The sequence below is a fragment of the Hypanus sabinus genome, chromosome 1, assembly GCF_030144855.1.
Source record: "Hypanus sabinus isolate sHypSab1 chromosome 1, sHypSab1.hap1, whole genome shotgun sequence".
In the NCBI taxonomy this organism is placed as follows: Eukaryota; Metazoa; Chordata; class Chondrichthyes; order Myliobatiformes; family Dasyatidae; genus Hypanus; species Hypanus sabinus.
In genome coordinates, this window is record NC_082706.1 from 88,031,020 (window position 1) to 88,052,370 (window position 21,351).

At 39.9% G+C, this 21,351-nt stretch overlaps 1 protein-coding gene across 1 annotated transcript in view; it reads left to right on the plus strand.

The window, feature by feature from the left end:
• LOC132395219 (CD226 antigen-like) overlaps positions 1-21,122 on the plus strand; it is a 67,188-nt gene extending 46,066 nt beyond the window's left edge. Inside the window, exon 6 of the mRNA XM_059971509.1 lies at positions 5,957-21,122. Coding sequence (XP_059827492.1) covers positions 5,957-6,094 — 138 coding nt within the window. The 3' untranslated portion in view covers positions 6,095-21,122. The remainder of the gene's footprint in view (positions 1-5,956) is intronic.
• The last annotated feature ends 229 nt before the right edge of the window (positions 21,123-21,351 follow it).

Consider the following 21,351-nt stretch of genomic DNA (forward strand, 5'->3'; position numbering starts at 1 on the left):
GTGACTTGGCCATTTCAAAACATTAATTTTCTTCTTTTTAAACCATTCTGATTTTGATTTATTCTTGTCTTTTGGATCATTGTCCTGTTGTATCATTCAAATTCTATTAATCTTCAGGTGATGGACTGCTACCCTGACATTCTCCTGTAAAATGTCTTGGTACAATTTTGAATTTATTGTTCCCTCAATGATTTCAAGCTGTCCAGGCCTTGAGGCAGCAAAGCAGCCCCAAACCTCGATGCTCCTTCCACCATGCTTCACAGTTGGGATGAGGTTTTGGTGTTGGTGTGCAGTGCCCTTTCTCCCCCAAACATAGCAGTGTACATCTCTGCCAAAAAGTTCAACTTCTGTCTCACCTGTAATGTCTCAGGAGCATTGGGGAACATCCAGGTGGTCTTTCCAAACTTTCGACATGCAGCAATGTTTTGTTTGGAGAGCAATGGTTTCCTCCATGGTGTCTTCCATGAACACCGTTCTTGTTAGCCAGCTGGTGGCACAGTGGCATCAGCGCCGGACTCCAGAGTGAAGGCTCCCAAGTTCGAACCCAGTCGGTCCCCCCCCCCGTGCCGGGTTGAGTGCCGAGATAGCCACCTGACTTCATAAAAAAAAATACAAGGGTCGAGGCAGGAACATTCATATCATGACCCGGTTAATCCAAAAGGAGAACAATCCTGACACCACGTGTCAGACAAGAATGGCTGACTGTCTGGTGTGACAAGCTATGAAATGACCATTCTTGTTCAGTGCTTTCCTTACAGTGGACGCATGAACAGAGACTTTAGAACATTCTAGAGATTTCTGCAGGTCTTTTTCTGTTACCCTTGAGTTCTTTTTCACTTCCCTCACATTGCTTCTTGTGCTCTTGGTGTGATCTTTGCAGGACACCCACTCCTAGGGAGAGTAGCAACAGTATTGAACTTCCTCGATTTGGAGACAATTTCTCTTGCTGTGGGCTGATGAACATTCAAAATGCTTTTGTAGTCTTTTCCAGCTTCATGCATTGCAACAAGTTCTCTAAGGTTTTCTGAAAGTTGTTTTACTCGAGGCATGGTGCACATAAAAGAGATCTTTCTTGAGAAGCACAGGTTCTGTCAATAATCTGACATTGTGTGTCTTCTTTAAATGGAAGGGCACTTCTACAACCCACACCTCCATTGTCATCTTATTGCTTGAAACGCCTGACTCCAAATAGCTTTTTTAGAAGACATTACCCCAGAGGTTCATACACTTTATTGAACCTAGACTGTAATTGTGTAAATAGCATACTCATTATTGATGAGAAGAAGCACAATCATGTGCTATTAATTGAGGCAGCTTGTGTTTGTCTATTATGGTGACTTAGATGAAGATCAGACCACATTTTATGAGTAATTAATGCAGAAAACCAGGTAATTGCAAAGGGTTCACAAGTGCTTTCTTGCAACTGTATGTCTCACGGTCTTATTTGGAAGAACCTTAATGGGGCTGCACTTAGTCCCTACCACCAAACAGTGCATTTTTATAAATCATCAAAGTGAGTATGAAGATGCTTGATAAAAGTTTCTTAGTGTTTAGAAACAATTAATCCCACAGATAGTGACCTTTAAATAAAATAAGCATAAAATAAATATTAACGTTTAGAAGAGCATGTTCCATTGGTCCCATTGTGTAAAGAGTTTTATGAAAATGGTAGACTTAGAAATGCCGAACTCTGCATTGCCCAGGATATCCCTCTTCGTGTTGTAAAGAGTCCAATGTTTTGCTCAATGTTGACAAGGTGCTGGATGGCCAAAGTAGGGGCAGCAACAAGGAACATGCTGTATCTCTCTGGAGCCAGTGGGACCTGGTTTAGCAGAAGTGAAGCATGCTGAGCTTGTGGAAGGTTTGCCCCCTTTCACAAGCACGTATGCAAATATCACAGACCAAGGGTTAATAGAACATCCATATTTTCCGACAGATCATTTCTCATGCAAGATATAATCTATTCTGTCTAATCTTCAGGATAGGATCAACCTTAGGATCAGATTCATTTGCCACATAAACTTGCATGTATTAGGAATTTGCTATGATGTGTTGATGTCATATGCAATTAAAAATTGTTCAAGAATTATATAAAATAGTTAGAAGCACAGATATGGAATAAAATATGTATAAATACATGAATATCAGTATGTAGTTACAATGTAAATAGCATTAGAAAAAGTATTTTAGAGTGTGTACAGTGCAGTGTAGTGACTGGAGTAATAGAAGTGAATGGGGGGGCTACCTAGGCCTCCCGTCCCATGATCCTTTCCCTTCTCCAGCTCTGTATGCCTTTTGCCAATCACATTTCCGGCTCTCAGCTCCACCCACCCTCCCCCCCCCCCCCCCCCACCCCCAGTCTTCTCCTATCAGTTTGCATTTTCCTCTCCCCCTCCTACTTGCAAATCTCTTACTATCTTTCCTTTCAGTTAGTCCTGACGAAGGGTCTCGGCCCGAAACGTCAACAGTGCTTCGCCCTATAGATGCTGCCTGGCCTGCTGCGTTCCACCAGCATTTTGTATGTTTTGAATGGGGGGGGGGGCTATCTAGAATGGTTGATCAGATTAAACTGGGATAATGAGGGAAGAAACTTTAAAGACGATATGAAGGTTTTGTTTTAATAACTCTATAGCACGTTTTGGAAGAGAGCTTTTGAAAAAGTCATTTTGCAGGCTGGGCAGTGTCCACCATGATTCACCCTGCCTGCTTTGTCCTGGACACAGGCAAGTTTAACAGGGATGATAGACTGCAGCCAAATACCTTTTCTGCTGTCCTGCCAGTTCTCTGTTTTGTGTATTGTGAAAGGATGCTGCACCAAATCAGACAGTGATGTCTGATGTGGAGATGCTCTCTATGTTGGCAGGGTAGGATTGCATTCTATGTTTGGGGGAAATTGGAATTTTACTAGCTGATGCAGGAAGTGCATGATCTACTGAACCTTTTTGTTACTGAAGGAGATGTGGTTCTCCAACATGAGGTCCTGGGAAATAATGATGCCCAGGAACCTGAATGTTGAAGCGATGCTAACTGCAGAGATGTTGATGATGAGTGTGTGGAGAGGAGACTCATTTCTCCTGAAGTCAATTTGCATTTTCAGTGTTATTATATTTGTTACATAATGAAGAATCTATCTTGTTCAGGATGGAAATATAACAGACTTGGGGCAAAATCACCAAGGGATGGTTACCTATTGATATTTATGGTGGGCATAAAGAAGTTGGCACATGAAGAACTTTTGAACTGAGACTTCAGCAGTCTACCCCTTGGTAAAAACCTGATGGACCACTGACAGTGCAAGTTCTGACATCAAAGGGCATCAAAGTCGATAATACTGGGCTTGATCCAGGCATGTCTCAGTGGTATTCCAAAGCTGGAATGTTTTTGGAAGTTAGCCGAACATTATTAATGAAGACCATAAGACAAGGGAGCAGAATAAGACCAATTGACCTATCGATTTTGCTCTGCTATTCCATCAAGCTGGGCTGATTTATTACCCTATTACCTACCTTCTGCCATAACCTTTGAAGCTTTTACTAGTCAAGAGCCTAACAACCTCCAGGTTTAAATAGACCCAATGATTTGGCCTCCACAGCCATCTGTGGCAATGAATTCCTCAGGTTTTGCACTCTCTGATTCCTCCTGATCTCTGTTTGAAATGGACACCTTTCTATTCTGAGGCTGTGCCCCCGGTCCTAGACTCGTCCACTGCAGGAAACATCACCTCTACATCTGCTCTAAGTAAACCCTGAGATAAGGAAAATGAAAACTGAAGACAGTGCACATCTGAAACAGGAACAGAAAAATGCTAGTCATACTGAGCAGCAGTTTGTGAAAGAACCACTGAATTAGTGATTGGGATCAATGATTATGAGAGGCATAGATAGAGTGGACAGACAATATCTTTTTCCCAGGGTTGAGATGTCTACTGCCAGAGGGCATGCATTAAAGGTGAGAGGGTGTAATTTCAAAGGAGATGTGAAGTGTTTTGCAAGGGCATGGTGCGTGTTTGGAATGTGCTGCGTGAGCTGGTGGTAGAGGTAGATACACTAGGGACTTCTAGGAGATGGTTAGATAGGAAAATGGAAAATGGAAAGATTGTGTAGGCAGAAGAGATTAGTTTAGTTATCCATTTGAATACGAATTTAATTGGTTACGCATAACATTGTAGGCCAAATAGCCTGCACACAAACAGGCTGTTTGGCCTACAATGCCATGCCTAACCGATTAAATTCAATGCTGGAAGACTGAGGTGGAGTACATTGTTTATGAGAACATAAGGGGATGGCATGGTAGCATAGTGGTTAGCTCAATTGCTTTGCAGAGCCAGCGATCACCAATCAGGGTTCAATTTCCGCAGCCGTCTGTGAAGATTCTTCTGAGAGCTCCAGTTTCCTACCACACTCCGAAGGGCTATGGTTAGGGTTGGTGAGCTGTGGACATGTACTGTTCTTGTCAGAAGCATGGTGACACTAGTGCCTGCCCTACACACAACCCTCACTCTGGGAGGGTTGACGTTGATACAAAGAAGATGCATTTCACTGTATGTTTTGATATTTCGATGTACATGTGATAAATAAAGTTAATCTAATGTAAGAGTAGGCGAGACAATCCCACCAATGTGCTTTGTCATTTATATGCTGTTGTTTCCCTTCATCCACTCAACACCTGATCCCTAAATCCTTTGACTATCCAAATCTTGTTAAAGTCAGCATCCAAGAGAACTTAGCCCATAGTGGGATCAACGGCGTTGTCCTGGGGTCCACAAAACACTCGTCAACTGCTTTATTGGACCCCTTGTTTTCTGTCTGAGACGCAATGATGTTGCCTTGAGTGTGAGCTGCAGAAGTTAATGAAAGACTAATTTAATCCAACGGCCAGATGCCACATGCTGGAAGGCAATGAATAGTTGATGCACCAACAGGCAAATGGTGAGAGCGAGCAGCTCTTATCATTTTTTCTCAACGTAATGAAGCATCGGCTGTCATGTTTGCTCCACTGCCTGAGGTCATTCATTTTCTGAACTCTGACATGCCAAATTAGTTGAGATGCCACAGCTCTTCCTAACACATTCCAAAGACATATGGTTAGGGGCAAAATCATCCTGGCTCTGAGCATTAACTGCTTTCTAGAAAACTCTGTCATTAGTACATCTGTGACAGCGTTCAGCGAGATCTCAGGAACTCAAGGAAAAGGGGGTGAGGCAGGCACCAGGACTCTTCAGCCGGCGCCAGCATTGAATATGATCATGCCAGACCTACTCCTCCTGAAATAGATCCCTATGGCCCTCAATCTCCCAAAAAGTAATTTATCTCCATCTTATTTTCTTTATTTTATTAAGAAATATAGCACTGCAACTGGCCATTCCAATGCAATGATCTATTGCCGCCCAGTTGCACCCATGTAACCCAGTTAAGCTACTGATCTTTATGTCTTTGGGACGTGCGTAAGCTGGAGTACCTGGAGGTCAGGGGCAGAATGTGCAAACACCTTACAGACAGCAGTGAGAGTTGAACCCAGCTGGCTGGTGCTGTAATAGTGTTGTGTTAACTGCAGTGCTACTGTGCCACCCAAATAACATTGAATAAAGTGCCTCCTCTTTTAACCTTTCTTATCCTGCATGAACAACAATTATACAAACAAATTACTCCATAAATTCTTAATCTTATTACATTATTTTTTTCTTAATGTTTATTACATTAATAAATAATTCTCTCAGAAAAGAATAGACTAATTGAGAGAGTACAGCTGGAATACAACCTAAACTTAACAAAGAGCTACTCACTCTTCACTTGAATTGAATCTGTCTCTGAGTTTATCAATATAGTGTGTGTTCCTATTATGAACAGTGACTATTCATAGAAATTAATTATTCACTTTATTTTAAAAAATGGTTCAGACAATGTTTGGTATTTGCTGGTGCCTGAAAAACAATTCTAACATCACTCTCGACTAACAGCAAAGAAGAGCCAACCAAAACAGCTATGCCTTTGGTACCACCTCTGACCACAGAAGTTGCAGAGCTGCAGAAAATCAAGACACTTATGTTAACCTGCCACATCGTATGCAGACAGGCAGACCAAGGACCTATCAATGATGTCATTAACAGAATGCAGACCAACCTTCATCAACCACGGGGGCTCTTTCTTTGTATTTTTACATCGTTCCGTAACAAATTGCTCACTGTGAAGAGTGAGCATTACTGTGATTTTCTACACTTCGGGTTTTGGAAATATTTAGTCTGTCTTGATTATAAATGTCTTTGACCATTATTTTTAACTGTTAAAATTTGTTATGGTTGACAGGAAATAAAAGTGTTTGTTTCTAAGAAAGTAAACCAACCTAATTCTTAAAAGAGTTCTAAGCATATTCAAGATTTGGATGTAAGGATAAGTTTTTCCACTTTGTAACATATTTTGCTGTTAAGATTACATCCGTATGTGTTTCTTTTAAATGCCCAGAGAAACCAAGGCTCATCAATTTACTTCAGAATAAAGTAGAGATTTTAACGAAATCATCATTCAAAATTCAAGATCATCATACTATTGTTTTTCATCATAAAGGTTGTTTGTCCAAAATGTGAGTTCTTAATTTTACTTCTCTGTTTAAGATGAGAGACTCAAATAAGAGCTCTTTAATGAACCAATGGGCAAAGGACAGGAAGTGGAATGAAAATGTAAACATGTGAGCTTTGTGTAAGAAATATCACGATGATATTGCAGAAGATGACAGTAGTGACTGAATAAATTGTTGCCAAAATGGCTAATGTATTGAAAAAGCAGTCATTAGGTGAAAGAAAGGCCCTTCGCCTTCTGATCTGCTGAGTGTTTTTAAGAGGTTCTGGTTGTGTTGAACACTAGAGTGTTTGTTACTGCTTTTACTGGGCTTGGGGAAGCTGAAGATACAGGAACAGAGAGGAAGGCGATCTTTCGTGGAAGTTACTCTGGATCTCATATTTAATGAAGGATAGAACTCAAAAGATGCAAAGGAGATACTGGAGTTAACTGGTAAATGCATGGATTGGGAAAGAGATAGACGAGACAGACAACTTTTAGAGGGGAAAGTAATACATGTTTCTGATGGATTGGATATGGGGAAGGAGACTAAACCTGATGTGAATTTTGAACTTAATCTGAGTTAGAAGTAGTCAGCAATGGTAGATTGATACTTAGTCGGAAGAAAAATGGATTTTTCAGATAAGGCAATCAAATGAAGAAACCAAAATAAACACAAAAGGTTCTGCAGATGCTGGAAATCCAGACTAATGCACACACAAAATGGTGGAAGAAGTCAGCAGGTAAGGCAGTTAAGGAAAAGAATAAAGAGTTGACATTTCTGGCTGAGACCATTCATCAGCTGATTGCTCAGCAGAACAGTAATGGCCAACATACTCCAAGACAAGTACAGCCCATTCTTACCATCTACCCTGCTGCCCCCCCACTCCCCATTGGGGATCATCAACCCTGTCCTTGAGACCTACCAACTGTGTGTGTTCCTTGACCTCTGGGATCACTGGTCTTCATCCTCAGTGCCTGCCAACCCAATCTCCATTCTCAGAGATCACTGGAATCCAACATCCAGACCTGTTGACATTAGGCCTCTGGACCGGCCCCACACTGACCTTTGACCCCATGACTCACTGACATCAGAGGTCATTAGCCTTCATCCTCGGGGCTTCAGGAGTATTCTGTGTATGAGAACACTTGGTGCATAAATGGAACGGTACGGACAAAAGGGATTAGTTTATTTGGCCATTTGATTTCTAATTTAATTGGTTTAGCTCAACATTGCAGGGCCAAAGGTCTTGTTCCTGTGTTGTACTATTCTATGTTCCATATAATATACCTATTTTAAATGGGCATGTCCAAAAATATGATTTTATTGCATATGTTCTTTAAGCTATCCCACATTCTATATAGTGCCTTTATATTTTTTTTAACTGGCATTTAAAATTCACAGTAGCTGAGGAGAGTGCTGCTGGCGCAGTAATATACAGATGCTTGTTTTACTTTTAAGCAGCTTTATTTGGCTTGCTTCCAAAACTTTGTTTAATTGAAATTAATTTAATTGGGTAATGTTACATAATGTCAAATACTTTCACAATAATAAGCCAGTTGCAGTTATTTGAGAAATTGAGGTCTAAAGGTGACACTTTTATATAGTGTGTTAAAGGTGATGGTTTGTACATCATCAACTGGCTTTTATGTTGCTTCTCGTATAACAGATAAATGTATTGTATATAAAATAAAGACACAAATCTGAAACCATTGTTTGATAAAGCCAATAATTTATTTCCATGAGCAATCACATAAAACCATAAATTACAACAAAAATTAACATCTACTGAAAACCATATTCAGAAGTACAAATGGAGCATGAGATAAATAGGCGACAGGAGATAATAATGACTAAGATAGAAATTTCCTTTGGATACAGATATACAGTTTGATGGATTTGGTTAGAATTCAGTATCTCATTCTCAACAGATTGCTCCTGCCAATAAGTGCTGGGATAAACAACGAAGAGAAAACTAAAAACAGAACTGGAGGTGGCTATTTTTCACTCTACCGTTTTTATACAAAACATAACTAACTGCTAGTGATTGTATCTAAGCAGTTTCAGAGTGCAGACTGACATTTTCACATCCATTATTACGAGGAAACATCGCCATATTAGGACATTCCTAGGCAGGTACTCAATCTATTAAAGCCTTGCTACAGCAAAACCCATTGATTGATGCTCTAATTAAAACAATAATGGATCATATTTGTAAAGTAGTTTTCAATGTTAACCTTGGTTTCTGTAGCGCTAGATGCAATCAGGGAGGCGGCTATGACTTTTCTGTTCACACTAAATTCAATATGCTAACCTGTTCAAATGTCTTACAAGACATGTTACAATAGTGACTGCAAGCTTTGAAGAGCAAACATATGGAGAAGACCAATACAGAGTTCACATACAAAGGACTTTTTTGAATTACAACTCATGATACAGAATTATTTTTCAAAATGCAACAACTAAGTATGAACAGAATGTAATTCAAATTCACCACAAGACTGAGTCTATCTTTGTTCAAAGAAAATGAAGCCGTGCAAGAGATTGAACAAGTTTTGTAATCTATAGGTTTTTTTTTGCTTAAATAGTGGACTGTTTCCAACTAATCTATGAGACTACAGGCTTTGGGATTTCATTCAGCTCAGTGAATTCCCAATGCCGTTCATTCACATTTGTAAAGAGAACTGGCATTCACAGGTCGAAGCTAGCAATAACACAAAGGATATGGGTGAACTCTGAAATTAATTTTAGGTCTGTGTTCTAAGCTCTTGATTTACAACATTTGAAATTCCTGTGGTGTTATTAGATAGGATTTAAAGATTAGAAGTACATCTGATTCCATTGACACTCTAAGATTATCTCAAGGGCTCTTCAGACTGACGAGAGGCAACATTTGGAGTGTATGGAGGGTGTGGGAAAGAATGCAAACGCAGCGATGAGAGTGACAAGGGAGACAATATTGAGGGAAAGAAAGCCTGAAAACAGGAGTCAAATATTATGACCATTGTGATAGAATCGGAAAAGGAATTTTTAAAGGCATTCAAAAAAGACCCATAAATATAAGTATAACCATGCTACAAACAAATGTCTAAAACAGCACACGATGGATAAATCACATAGGTAGTACCAATCTTCATTTCATTTTTTCAGTTATGTACATCACAGTGAAAAAAGCATTTGTAATCATTTAATGTTAAGTATGCGAGACCTTGTTAATCCAGTAAAATAGATTGGGAATGATTGTGTTTTATGTCTATGAAAGATTGCACAAATGTATAGTGACTGCTGGTTTTTCATTGGATTGTCACCTGTTTACCGGAACCATGTCCTCAGTTTTTTCTGCTGAATAATGAATTAAACAAAATCAGGTTGTGCTGCTATTCAGCAGCGAATGCTCCAGAGAATCTCATTATAACCTCACTTCTGGAGAGAGATGCAGGTTTATATCATTAGTTCGATAACTTCTCAGATCTCACCAACCAGATTGTGTAGCATGATCACCTGTGGAAAGGCAATGAATTGTTTCTTCACTGCTGAGATTCGGAGTACATCCAAGATATTTTTCTTTTGAAGGGAACCTGAAAGTGACATCCCTGCGGACTGCAGGAAATCAGAGGTAAGCAATGTCTATCCAATTGCATTTGACTCGCCTCCCAAAACGTTTCTTTTGTTCAAGTGAAATTAATCCCATGATTTCACTAATGTATTGGCTTACTCAATGGTTGGTGTCACTTCTGCAACACATGGCCAAGCACAAAATTATCCAATAGCCAAGGACATATAATTCAGTTCTAATGAATACCTTGATCAATGATCCTCTGCTTCTTCAAGAAAAAAATCTTATTCATTATAATTAAGAATTGAAATGATCATGAATAGGGAGCCAGTTTATTACACTACAACCATCAGGCTCCTCAGCCGGTATGGATAACTTCACTCAGTGGAGTTATCATGAATAGGGAGGTTATTTTATTACCCTACAATTATCAGCCTCCTGAACCAGCATGGATAACTTCACTCAGCTCAACTCTGAACTGATTCCACATCCTGCAGACTCACTTTCAAGGACTCCACAACTCATGTTCTCTGCATTATTTATTGATTTATTTTTAATTTACATAATTTGTCTTTTGCACATTGGTTGTTTGTCAATCTTTGTTCATATTTCTCATAAATGCTATTGTAACTCTTTATCTTCCTGTGTATGCCTGCAATAAAATTAATCTCAAGGTATTATTTGTACAAATATGTACTATACTTTGATAATAAATTTACTTTGAGTTTGGCAAGGTTGATATCTTGTTGGTCTCCCATCCAAAATGGTTCTCGCCCAGAACACCTGTGCCATCAGGTGAAGTTGAGTACTATAATCAGGAAAAGAAATCTAGCATGAAATGAATGATTGATGGCCAATGTTTGTGAGCAAACATTTTGAATGGGGAAAGGACAGTGGATTAATCTTGTGCACAACAACGAGAGCAGGGAAGACATTTCCAGAACGGAAATAATCAGCTCCAACAAGGAGCCTTTAACTCTATTTTCTTTTGTTATTTTCCATCCATTGATGAAAATGTTAGTTGCCCCTGAAATAGTAATGCTTTCACTCCTGTATAAAACATCTTTACTCCTCATGTATTGACACCTCAACCACAGTAAGCAATAGCGATCCCAATAAAGCCGGCATGTTTAGATAAATATTTACTTGACATTTTGTTTGCTTGCAATGTGTTCCTTTTTGGAAGCTTTAATTTCCAAAGATCATTTGAACTGGTAATTCCCTTTCTAGCACTGTATTTTAGGGAATGTCTTTCCAAGTTTTTTTTTAGGATGGTGTTGACCTCTTTAATTTTTTGGTGCTGATTCTATAAAAGTGGCAATATTAATTCACCTGTCTCTCCTATTTTCCCATTGAAACTGAAAATCCGGAGAGGTGTTTATTGTGGCCAAGTTGATGTTGCCAATTTTGTATCTCTGCTCAAAGTTAAAATTATCTCTACTGGATAGGAGGAAATACTACATCAAACTTTGTTCAGGACTCTCAGGCCTGGTGAGCTTTAGTCATTTTTTTTACATACTATTTTCTTATAGTTATGTTTGGCTAGTTCCACTTAATGATGAACTCATTTCAGAGTGGAATTTGGGTTTCATGAAGGATTAGTCCAAACGGGTGCTAGATGAAAGGTCTGAATCATTCAATAACTTCAGAACATCTACATCAACCACTGTCACAGGAAAGCAGCGTCCATCATCAGAGATCCCCAGCACCCAGGTCATACTCTCTTCTCGCTGCTACCATCAGATAGAAGGTACAAGAGCCCAAGGGCTCGCACCACTAAGTTAAAAATCAGTTACTACCCCTCAACATCAGTGTCTTGAATAAAAGGGGATAACTACACTCTCTTGCCCCATCATTAAAATGTTCCTACAACCAATGATCTCACTCTAAGGATTGTTTATCTTATTATCTCATGTTCTTATTAATTTTTTTGCTATTTATCTAAATTTGCATTTGCACAATTTGTTGTCTTCTGCACTCTGGTTGATCTGTCATTGCTCCCGTTATAGTTACTATTCTATTGATTTGCTCAGAATACCCACAGGGAAATTAATCTCAGGGTTGTATATGGTGACATAGATTTATTTTGATAATAAAATTTACTTTGAACTTTGAAAAGTTATTGAACTATACCAACCTTGGCACCTTTCCTGCTTTAAAAAAATCAATTCATAATTAAAACATTAGTTTCTCCACAGTCTAGTTGTCTGAAGGAAACAATACTTGGATAGATAGCAAATATAAGATACTGATTAATTTACTAGTCAGAATGAATAATTGGTTTTCAGATCAACAGAAGCAGCGATCCCACATTAAAATATTTCCATCTATGAAATATCACCCTGCCATTGTTCTTACAGTAGTTCTGTGCCCAGTTACTATTACTTGCAATGATCTGCTTCTGAACAGTGGGTTATGGACAATGCAGAGGAACAGGCAGAGAGGCCAATTTGAGTGACCATATCAGTTCCTCCAGCTCCTCAGCACTAAGCTGGCACAAGACTCATCACACTCCTCTTTAAATTTTACAGTCCATATGCTGCACTTTAGTGCAGATAAAATTATGTTGCCATGGCAATGGAAGTAACAGTGACATCAAACCCATGGATTTAAACACCATGGGAGAATGTACCTAGAAATAGAAACTCAAGCCAACTACCCCTCAAAACAAAGTCACTTCATCCCATCCTGACTGTAAGATGGATAAGCTTACGCAAAGGCAGACCGTATATTAATCTTTCAAGCCCACTTTCAAGAAGAAGCGATTAAGAAGACAAGAGTCAAACTGGTCCAAAATTCAGCAAGCACAATTTAGGGAGCATAAGCCTTCAACATTCACTCAGTGGGAACTATGTCAGATACACCTGCACACCTGCTCATTAATGCCAATATCTAATCCGCCGATCATGTGGCAGCAACTCATTGCATAAAAACATGTCGACATGTTCAAGGGGCTCATTTATTGTTCCCACCAAACATAGAGTGGGAAGAAATGTATCCAAGTGACTTTGTTACACTGCGATTAGGAAAGTCTAGCATACAGGCAGAGGCCAGAGAGCAAGGCCACAGAGATAAGGACAACAAAAAAGTGGTCACGGACGGCTAAGTGGCTGCAAGATTGCTTCGAGTTGGTAGATTGGGTTGTGTTCAAGGATTCAGAGGATCTGAATGAGTACGCCACGGTTATCACAGACTTTATTAAAGCAGTTGTAGATGAGTGTGACCCCACAAAATTGTTCAGTCTTCCCTTACTAGAAGCCCTGGATGAACCATGAGATTAATGGCACTCAGGCCTGGTGACTAAGTTAAATAGAAGAGGTCCAGGTATGATCTATGGGCAAAGTGGCAGTTCCAGACCAAACTTGAATGCTATCACCTCCTAAAAAGTGAAACCAAGCAACATAGGTGGCATCACCTGCTGATGAGCCCAATCTCTTATATGCTCACCTTCACCATCAAAACATGGAGGAAGCTTCATGAACTCCCACAGCCTCCATTGATTTCAGTCCCTGAGCCTGATGTGAGAACATCCTTCAAGAGTGTGATCCTGTGAAAAGACCCGGCCCAGACGGGTTACCTGCCCATATACTAAAGACTGTGCTGATCAACAGGTTGCAGTGTAAACTGACATTTTTAATCTCTTGCTTCAGGAATCTGAGATGCCCAATTGCTTCAGAAAGGGTTTAATTACACCGGTACCTAAGAAGAGCACGGTAACCTGCATCAATGACTATCATCCAGTAGTACTTACATCTACTGTGATGAAGTGCTTTGAGACGTAGGTGATGAAACACATCAACTCCTGCTCAAGAGGTGATTTGGGTCCAGTTTGCCTATTGGCACAACAGAATCACAGCAGATGCCATTTAATAGGATCTTCACTCAATCTGGAACATCTGGACAGAGAAGATGCATGCATCAGGATGCTCTACATTGATGACAGCTTCAATGAGCCTCAAATGCTAGGCCTCGATGCTTCCTCGTGCAGCTGGATTCTTGATTTCCTCACTTGCAGACCCCAGTCAATTTGGATCATCTTCTCCACAAACTTCCTCAACACAGACACACTACAAGGCTGTGTGCTTAGCCCTTTGTTCTACTCACTTTATAATAATAACTGTGAGGCTAAGCACATCTCCAATTCCAGATTTAAGTATGCTGACAACACCACTAATGAAAAGTTGTGATGAATCAGCATACAGGAGGGAAATTAAAAATCTGGCTGAGTGGTAGCGCAACAACAACCTCTCAATGGCAGGAAGACCAAGGGGCTGACTTCAGGAGGAGGAAACTGGAGGTACATGAGACAGTCATCTTTGGAGGATCATGGTCAGCAAATTTAAATTCCTCAGTGCTATCATTTCAGAGGATCTGTCCTGAGTCCAGCACGTAAGTGTCACTATGAAGAAAACACAGCAGCGCCTCTACTTTCTTAGACGATTACCAGCATATCATTTAAGACTTTGGCAAACTTCTATAGATATATGGTGGAGAATTTATTGACCGGTTGCATCATGGCCTGAAATGGAAACACTAATGTCCTTGTATAGAAAATCCTGCAAAAAAATAGTGGATTCGGCCCAGTCCATCACGGATAAAGCCTTCCCCAACACTGAGCACATCTACAAGGAGCACTGTTGAATGGAAACAGCATCCATTATGAAGAACACCCCCACTCCAGGCTATACTCTATTCTCACCGCTACCATCAGGAAGAAGATACAAGAGCCTCAGGACCCACACCACCAGTTTTAGGAACAGTTTTTAATCCTCAATAATCAGGTTCTTGAAGGAGAGGGGATAATGTTACTTGACTTCACTCACTACAATGCTGAACTGTTGCGACTGAACTAGACTTACTTTCAAGGACTCTTCATCTCATGTTCTCAATATTTCTTGCTTACTTATTTCTTTTTTTTTCTCTTTGCTTTTGTATTTGTAGTTTGTTGTTTTTTTCATTGGTTATCGTTCACCCTTTTGGGTATGGTCATTCATTGATTCTACTGTGAGTATTGTGATTGCCCACAAGAAAATGAACCTCAGAGTAGTACATGGTGTATGTAAATTTCATTGAACAATTATTGGTGCCAGATGGGGTGATTTGAGTATCTCAGGAATTGCCGATTTCCTGGAATTTTCACACACAACATTCTCTAGAGTTTACAGAGAATGGTGCAAAAAAAAACAAAACAAAAAAAAAATCCAGTGATTAGCAGTTCTGTGGGTGAAAATGCCTTGTTAATGAAAGAGGTCAGAGGAGAATGGCCAGACTGGTTCAAGCTGACGGGAAGGCGACAGTAACTCAAATAACCCAGTGGTGTGCAGAAGAGCACCTTGGAACGCAGAACATGTCAAACCTTGAAGTGGACGGGCTACAGCAGCAGAAGACCACAAACATACACTCACTGGCCGCTTTATTAAGTACAAGAGGTAACTGGGTGTATCCTCCTGTGTACTTTTTGGTACAGTATAATGCACCAAAATAAATTTATATATACATATAAAATTTATACATATAAAATTTGTATAAAATTCTAAAGGGATTCTAAAGGATTGGACAGGCTAGATGCAGGAAGATTGTTTCCGATGTTGGGGAAGTCCAGAACGAGGGGTCACAGTTTAACGATAATGGGGAAGCCTCTTAGGACCGAGATGAGGAAAAACTTCTTCACACAGAGAGTGGTGAATCTGTGGAATTCTCTGCCACAGGAAACAGTTGAGGCCGGTTCATTGGCTATATTTAAGAGGAAGTTAGATATGGCCATTGTGGCTAAAGGGATCGGGGGTATGGAGAGAAAGCAGGTACAGGGTTCTGAGTTGGATGATCAGCCATGATCATACCGAATGTCCGTGCAGGCTCGAAGGGCCAAATGGTCTACTCCTGCACCTATTTTCTAAGTTTCTATGTAAATCACATGAGTGATAAGCAATGAAATACTGCAATAAAAATGGGCGCAGAGACCCTTGGGTTTCCTTTAACTCCTCGGTTCCCTTGCTGCCTGATATTTACCCCACTGCAACTGCCCAGTGCAGAACCTGATGAGAAGTTCAGCACAATAATGAGGACAAATATCTCCCGATACATCAGGATCTCATCATCACCTCTCACCAGCATTTGTGACACAGAAGCCCGCTGGACCAGTAACTTGACCGGAAACCTAGGATTTAAGCTCTAGTCTAAATGACGTTTGGAAAACTAATTGGAATTCACAAGTCATGTGGTTCCCCAAGGTGGTCAGAATGATACCACTCATGTATCTGATAAATCGTGGAAGATGACATGCCTGATGCACAGGTGGAAACTAACCACTTTCATTTGTGTGACGCAGTCCGTCCAAAACAAACAGGAGAAGCTGTAAAATAGAGGAAGCAATTCACAGAAGTAATGAGGTATGATAACAGTCCACTCCATATGACCCCAGCCAAAGCTCCAGCTTGACCACTGAGCTGTAAAATTACACTCAACATTCAAACGAAAGTTATCAGGCTCCTGATGGCATGATCCCTGCAGACAAGGCAATCCAATGCCAATAGCTTGTAATTATCACTTCTAAAGAGATGGAGGGGCTCAGGAAAGAAATTAGACAGTCTGCCAATACATTTTCCTGTTTACTCGGTCTGCTGAGTAAAAACACCCTCTCCCTAATAAAGTGAACTGATTCCACAATCTATCAAGTAAATTTCAAGGCCTCTCTAGCTCCTGAAGCCCTTGACCCTGTCTGTATGCTTTTAAGCATTGTGTTGCTGTCACGTGATTGGCTCATGACTACTATCAGAGAGGAGGTATAAGAACCTGAAAACACACACTCAATATTTTAGGAACAGCTTCTTCCCTTCTGCCATCAGATTTCTAAATGGACAATGAACCCATGAACACTACTTCATTATTTTTGCTCTCTTTTTGCATTATTTATTTAATCTATTATATACTTAAATCAATTTCTTTTTCTAATTTATAGTTATTTTTATGTATTTCACTGTACTGCTGCTGCAAAACAACAAATTTCACCACATACAATATGTCAGTTATATTACAGCTGATTGTAATTCTGGTTTGGATACGACTGCATTTAATGTATGAAAGCCATCTGATCAGGAGGAGCCGTGGTGGAAATCATTCATTAATTGTGATTTTGAAAGGATCATTGCTGATCAAGTGTTGATACCCTATGCGCTCCATTTTGTAATAAATAGTAGCAAACTGCAAACCACTATCCATTGCGCCCTAGTTGAAATATCCCACAGTCAACCCTCATCAAGACAGTTAATTTGATGATTACCATGCAGGCATTGTGAGTGCTCTGTTGAGTGCCTTAGAACATCCTGAAAAAATTAACACAAAATGCTGGAAGAACTCAGCAGGTCAGGCAGCATCTATGGAGAGGAATCAACAGTCAATATTTTGGGCTAAGATCCTTCATCAGGACTGGATACGAAGCCAGAATAAGAAAGAAGGTGGGCCTTGGGAGAAGGGGTTCCTATTCTCCCAATGGTCCACTCTCTTCCCCTATCAGATACCCTTCTTCTACAGCCCTTTGCTTTTTTTCACCTATCATCCCTCAGCTTCTCACTCCAACCCTTGCCCCACCCACCTTCCCCCTCATCTGGCTTCAACTATCACCTGCCAGCTCATATTCCATCCCCTTTCTCCACCTTCTTATTCTTTTCCAGTTCTGATGAAGGGTCTCAGCCCGAAACATCGACTCTTTATTCCTCGCCATAGATGCAGCCTGAACTGCTGAGTTCCTTCAGTATTTTGTGTTTATCCCTCTGTATTTCCAGCATCTGTGCTACTTCTCCTGAGGTTGGGAATGCTGCTATATGTAAATGCATGTCTTTCTGTTTATATCTAACTGAAATACTCCAAATTATCAGTATCTATTCTCCATTGCATTTCAATGCATTGTTAGATCAAAATCTATGGTAACTAGTTGCATTGCTTAGCTTTACCAATTGTTTATGACCTGAACACTTAAATTTGAAAAAAAAGTGCTGTACAGCTTTCTATAACACTGTCTTGTCAGTGGCAGATGACCATTTGACTGAGGCACGATTCATTGTCTTCCTTTCTGTTGTAAAAATGAATCACTGTGAACTAATTTCCATTCTCACCAGGTCAAAACCATGCACATTCTATGACATGAAGTGTTAGCAATTCAGAAAATTGCAACAGTATTGCAGGAATGAGATTGCCTCCACACATCTAGAAATCAGGAATGTATTAATATACACTTAGAAAGCACTGGTTTCTTCAATGATATTAAGGAAACACAAATCATCATTAAGACTTGACCTTGTTTCAAACAGTGTGCAAATTAATAATGCTTTAACACAGATACTGAAGTTTCCCACAGCCCACGCACCAATAATTACATGCGGTCTCAAGGCCAAATTAACCTATCTGTTTTAATAAAGTTCTCTGAGAAATAATCAATATCCACAATATTGTTTTGGTTTTAACACAATTCTATCAAAGATACAGATCTGATTGGGACAATTATTCCCTGGTTTTTGAAATACTGCTGACTTAGTTACATTTTTTAAAAATATATTTTCCAACAGCCTTTGCAAGGGAAAACTACACTGATGATTTTTAATTTTTGCATTTACCTAATGGTCTCAGTGTGATACCATGAAAATTAGACTACTAGATGATTAGACAAATGGACTTACACCATAGAGGGAAGGGGCTGGATTAGTCCCCATAGGCGTTTCTCCCAAAAGAGCTTCTTTATAGATGCTACTGCATTCAATTATTATTTCCAGCATTCTCTGTTCTTTTACCCCAACACACACCATTTCCAATGTTACTACTCTGTTGGTATGTGCTCAACACATATCAACATGGGTGGAGTTTCTAATTACTGACTGCACTTTTTCAAACCTTATAAATGTCACTGGCTTCAGAATGATTCCTGTTAAATTAAGGTAAGATTTCAAAGTGCTTGACAATGGATTTAAGAAACTCAACTGGAACATTTTCCAATAAGCTTTGCAGAGGAGCTGGGAGGAAAAATTCAGTTCAACATTAATTGTTGGAGCAATGAATTCTGTCGTAGTACCAGGGATAAAAGTTGCATATCTTTATAAGAAATGTTAATCATACCATTAGTTCAATAAAGTATTCAATGCATTCCTCAGGCATCAACTATGGAAATGCAAGTGTTCAAGTCAGACATTGGCCTTTTTTTTCCTTTTGTTGGCACAATGTCAGCCATTTGATGAGCTTTAGATAAAGAAGCCTGGGTTATTCTTCATCTTTCTTCGGTTAGGTGGAAATCAGAAAGGAAGAAAGCGTGAAAGGTGATAATACTTAAGGTGAACTTGAGGCGGGGAGCTCTTCACTCAGTGGGTGATGAGACTATGAAATGAGCTGCCAGCAGAGGTGGTTGATGTGGGTTCGATTTTAACTCTTAGGAGAAGTTTGGATAGGTATGTGGGCAGAAGAGCTATGGAGCACTATGATCCACGGGACAAGGAAGAATAATAGTTCGGTACAGAGCAGATGTGCTGATGTGCTCTGTGAATTTATTTGTTTAAGCATGTTTTACCTTCATAAAAAACACTCCCGACACACAGAGCCGCATCAGGTAAGTTCCAAAGAGAGAGATCACCAGCTCATGAGACGATCAATAGAGGTAGAATTAAAATTCCTTACCCCGAAAATGATCTTTGGATAGGGTAGTGCCAAAGCTTGCCAGCTACATTATGAAAAGATTACCATTTATTTTCATCTGCAGTTACACCAAGAAGAGCCTTTCAGAATTCAATGGTTTCTGCAGTGTTTAGTTTATGGACAACCCCCAAGAAAGAACCTTGAGCATTGAGCATTACCTCTGCAGATTCTCAGCTCTCAGAATCTCTTTGGATGTTGATGAATTTATTCTTAAGTTCTGAGGCTTTGGTCACATTGTGTTCCAGACACACTAGTGTCTTTTGTATTTGCTGAAGCTGAAATAGCCATGGCTCCCCAAGAAGGAACACGAGTTACCCTCATAACACTTTTACCTCGTCCTTCCAAAGATGATTATCAACTTTCACTGGCTCATGCAAGTTAACTGATACAACTTAGGCAAATGGCAATCACTCCATTGTTTTCTGTTATGATGATAAAATCAGAGGACTGCTGGCAGATGTTTTCAACTTTGACAAAAACAGCAGGTTGCATTTTTGTACACTGGCTGATATAAAAATTATCCAAGGAGCTTAACACGTGTATTAACAAGTATATCATATTGATCCCAGATAAGCAACGTTAGGGAAAGTGAACAAAGAATTAGTTATAAAATGCATTTTAATTAAAATAGCCTTAGCAAAAAAGGAGAGTGAGGAAAGCAAACTAAGGACAGTGAGAGAAATAAACCATCCAAAGGGACGGCAGAAAAATCTATTAGACTTCTCTTGCTATCATGACAAAAAGTAATAGAGAGCTACAACATGGAAACAGGCCTTTCTGCTCACCCGGGACCATGCTGGCCATCAGATCAGCAACAATCCTACCCTAGTCCAACCCACATCTCCCAAATTCTATCACTCATCTACACATTAAGGTCAACTCGCTATGGAAAATCAACCTGCAACCTGTCCATCTTTAGGATAGGGAAAGAATCTGATGCATTGCGAGAAAAGACTCAGTGATGTGCAGTTTCTGTACCCAGTCTGGTCTGCTTTCATCTCCATTTCTGTTGTTTAGGCCACTTCCGTTCTTCTTGCTTAGTTGTTTTGATGACTTCATGATGCTGAAACTGGACTCTCAAACTTATAGACATCAGGACTCCAACAACCAGTCTCAGGCCAAGACTCATCCCCTAACTCTGGACTCACCAGCCTCTGGACTTTGACCATTGACCTTGCCTACCTCTGGGAATCAATACCATGACTTTTCAATCACACATTTAACCATTGGGCCTTTTTCATCTGACCCCTAGGATTGTCAATCTTTGAACACAGAGCACCTTGGGTTTTAGGTTCCAGACTTGTACGGACTTCCGATCCTGATGGCCCTGACTCTTTATTAGCCCTTGTCTTTGTCCCTAAATTCTAACCTGACCCCCAAATCCCCGCATTATTCCCCAAACCCTCCCACTGTACCTTAACAAAAACTCATTCTTAGCAATCCTTTTACTTTTAAGAATTTGGTGCACTTGCATTTTAATTGACATTAAACTTGACAGATGTGATAATTAAAGGTGCAAAGATCCTGTTAATGACACAAGAATTGTTTATACAGCCAATTGTCTTTGA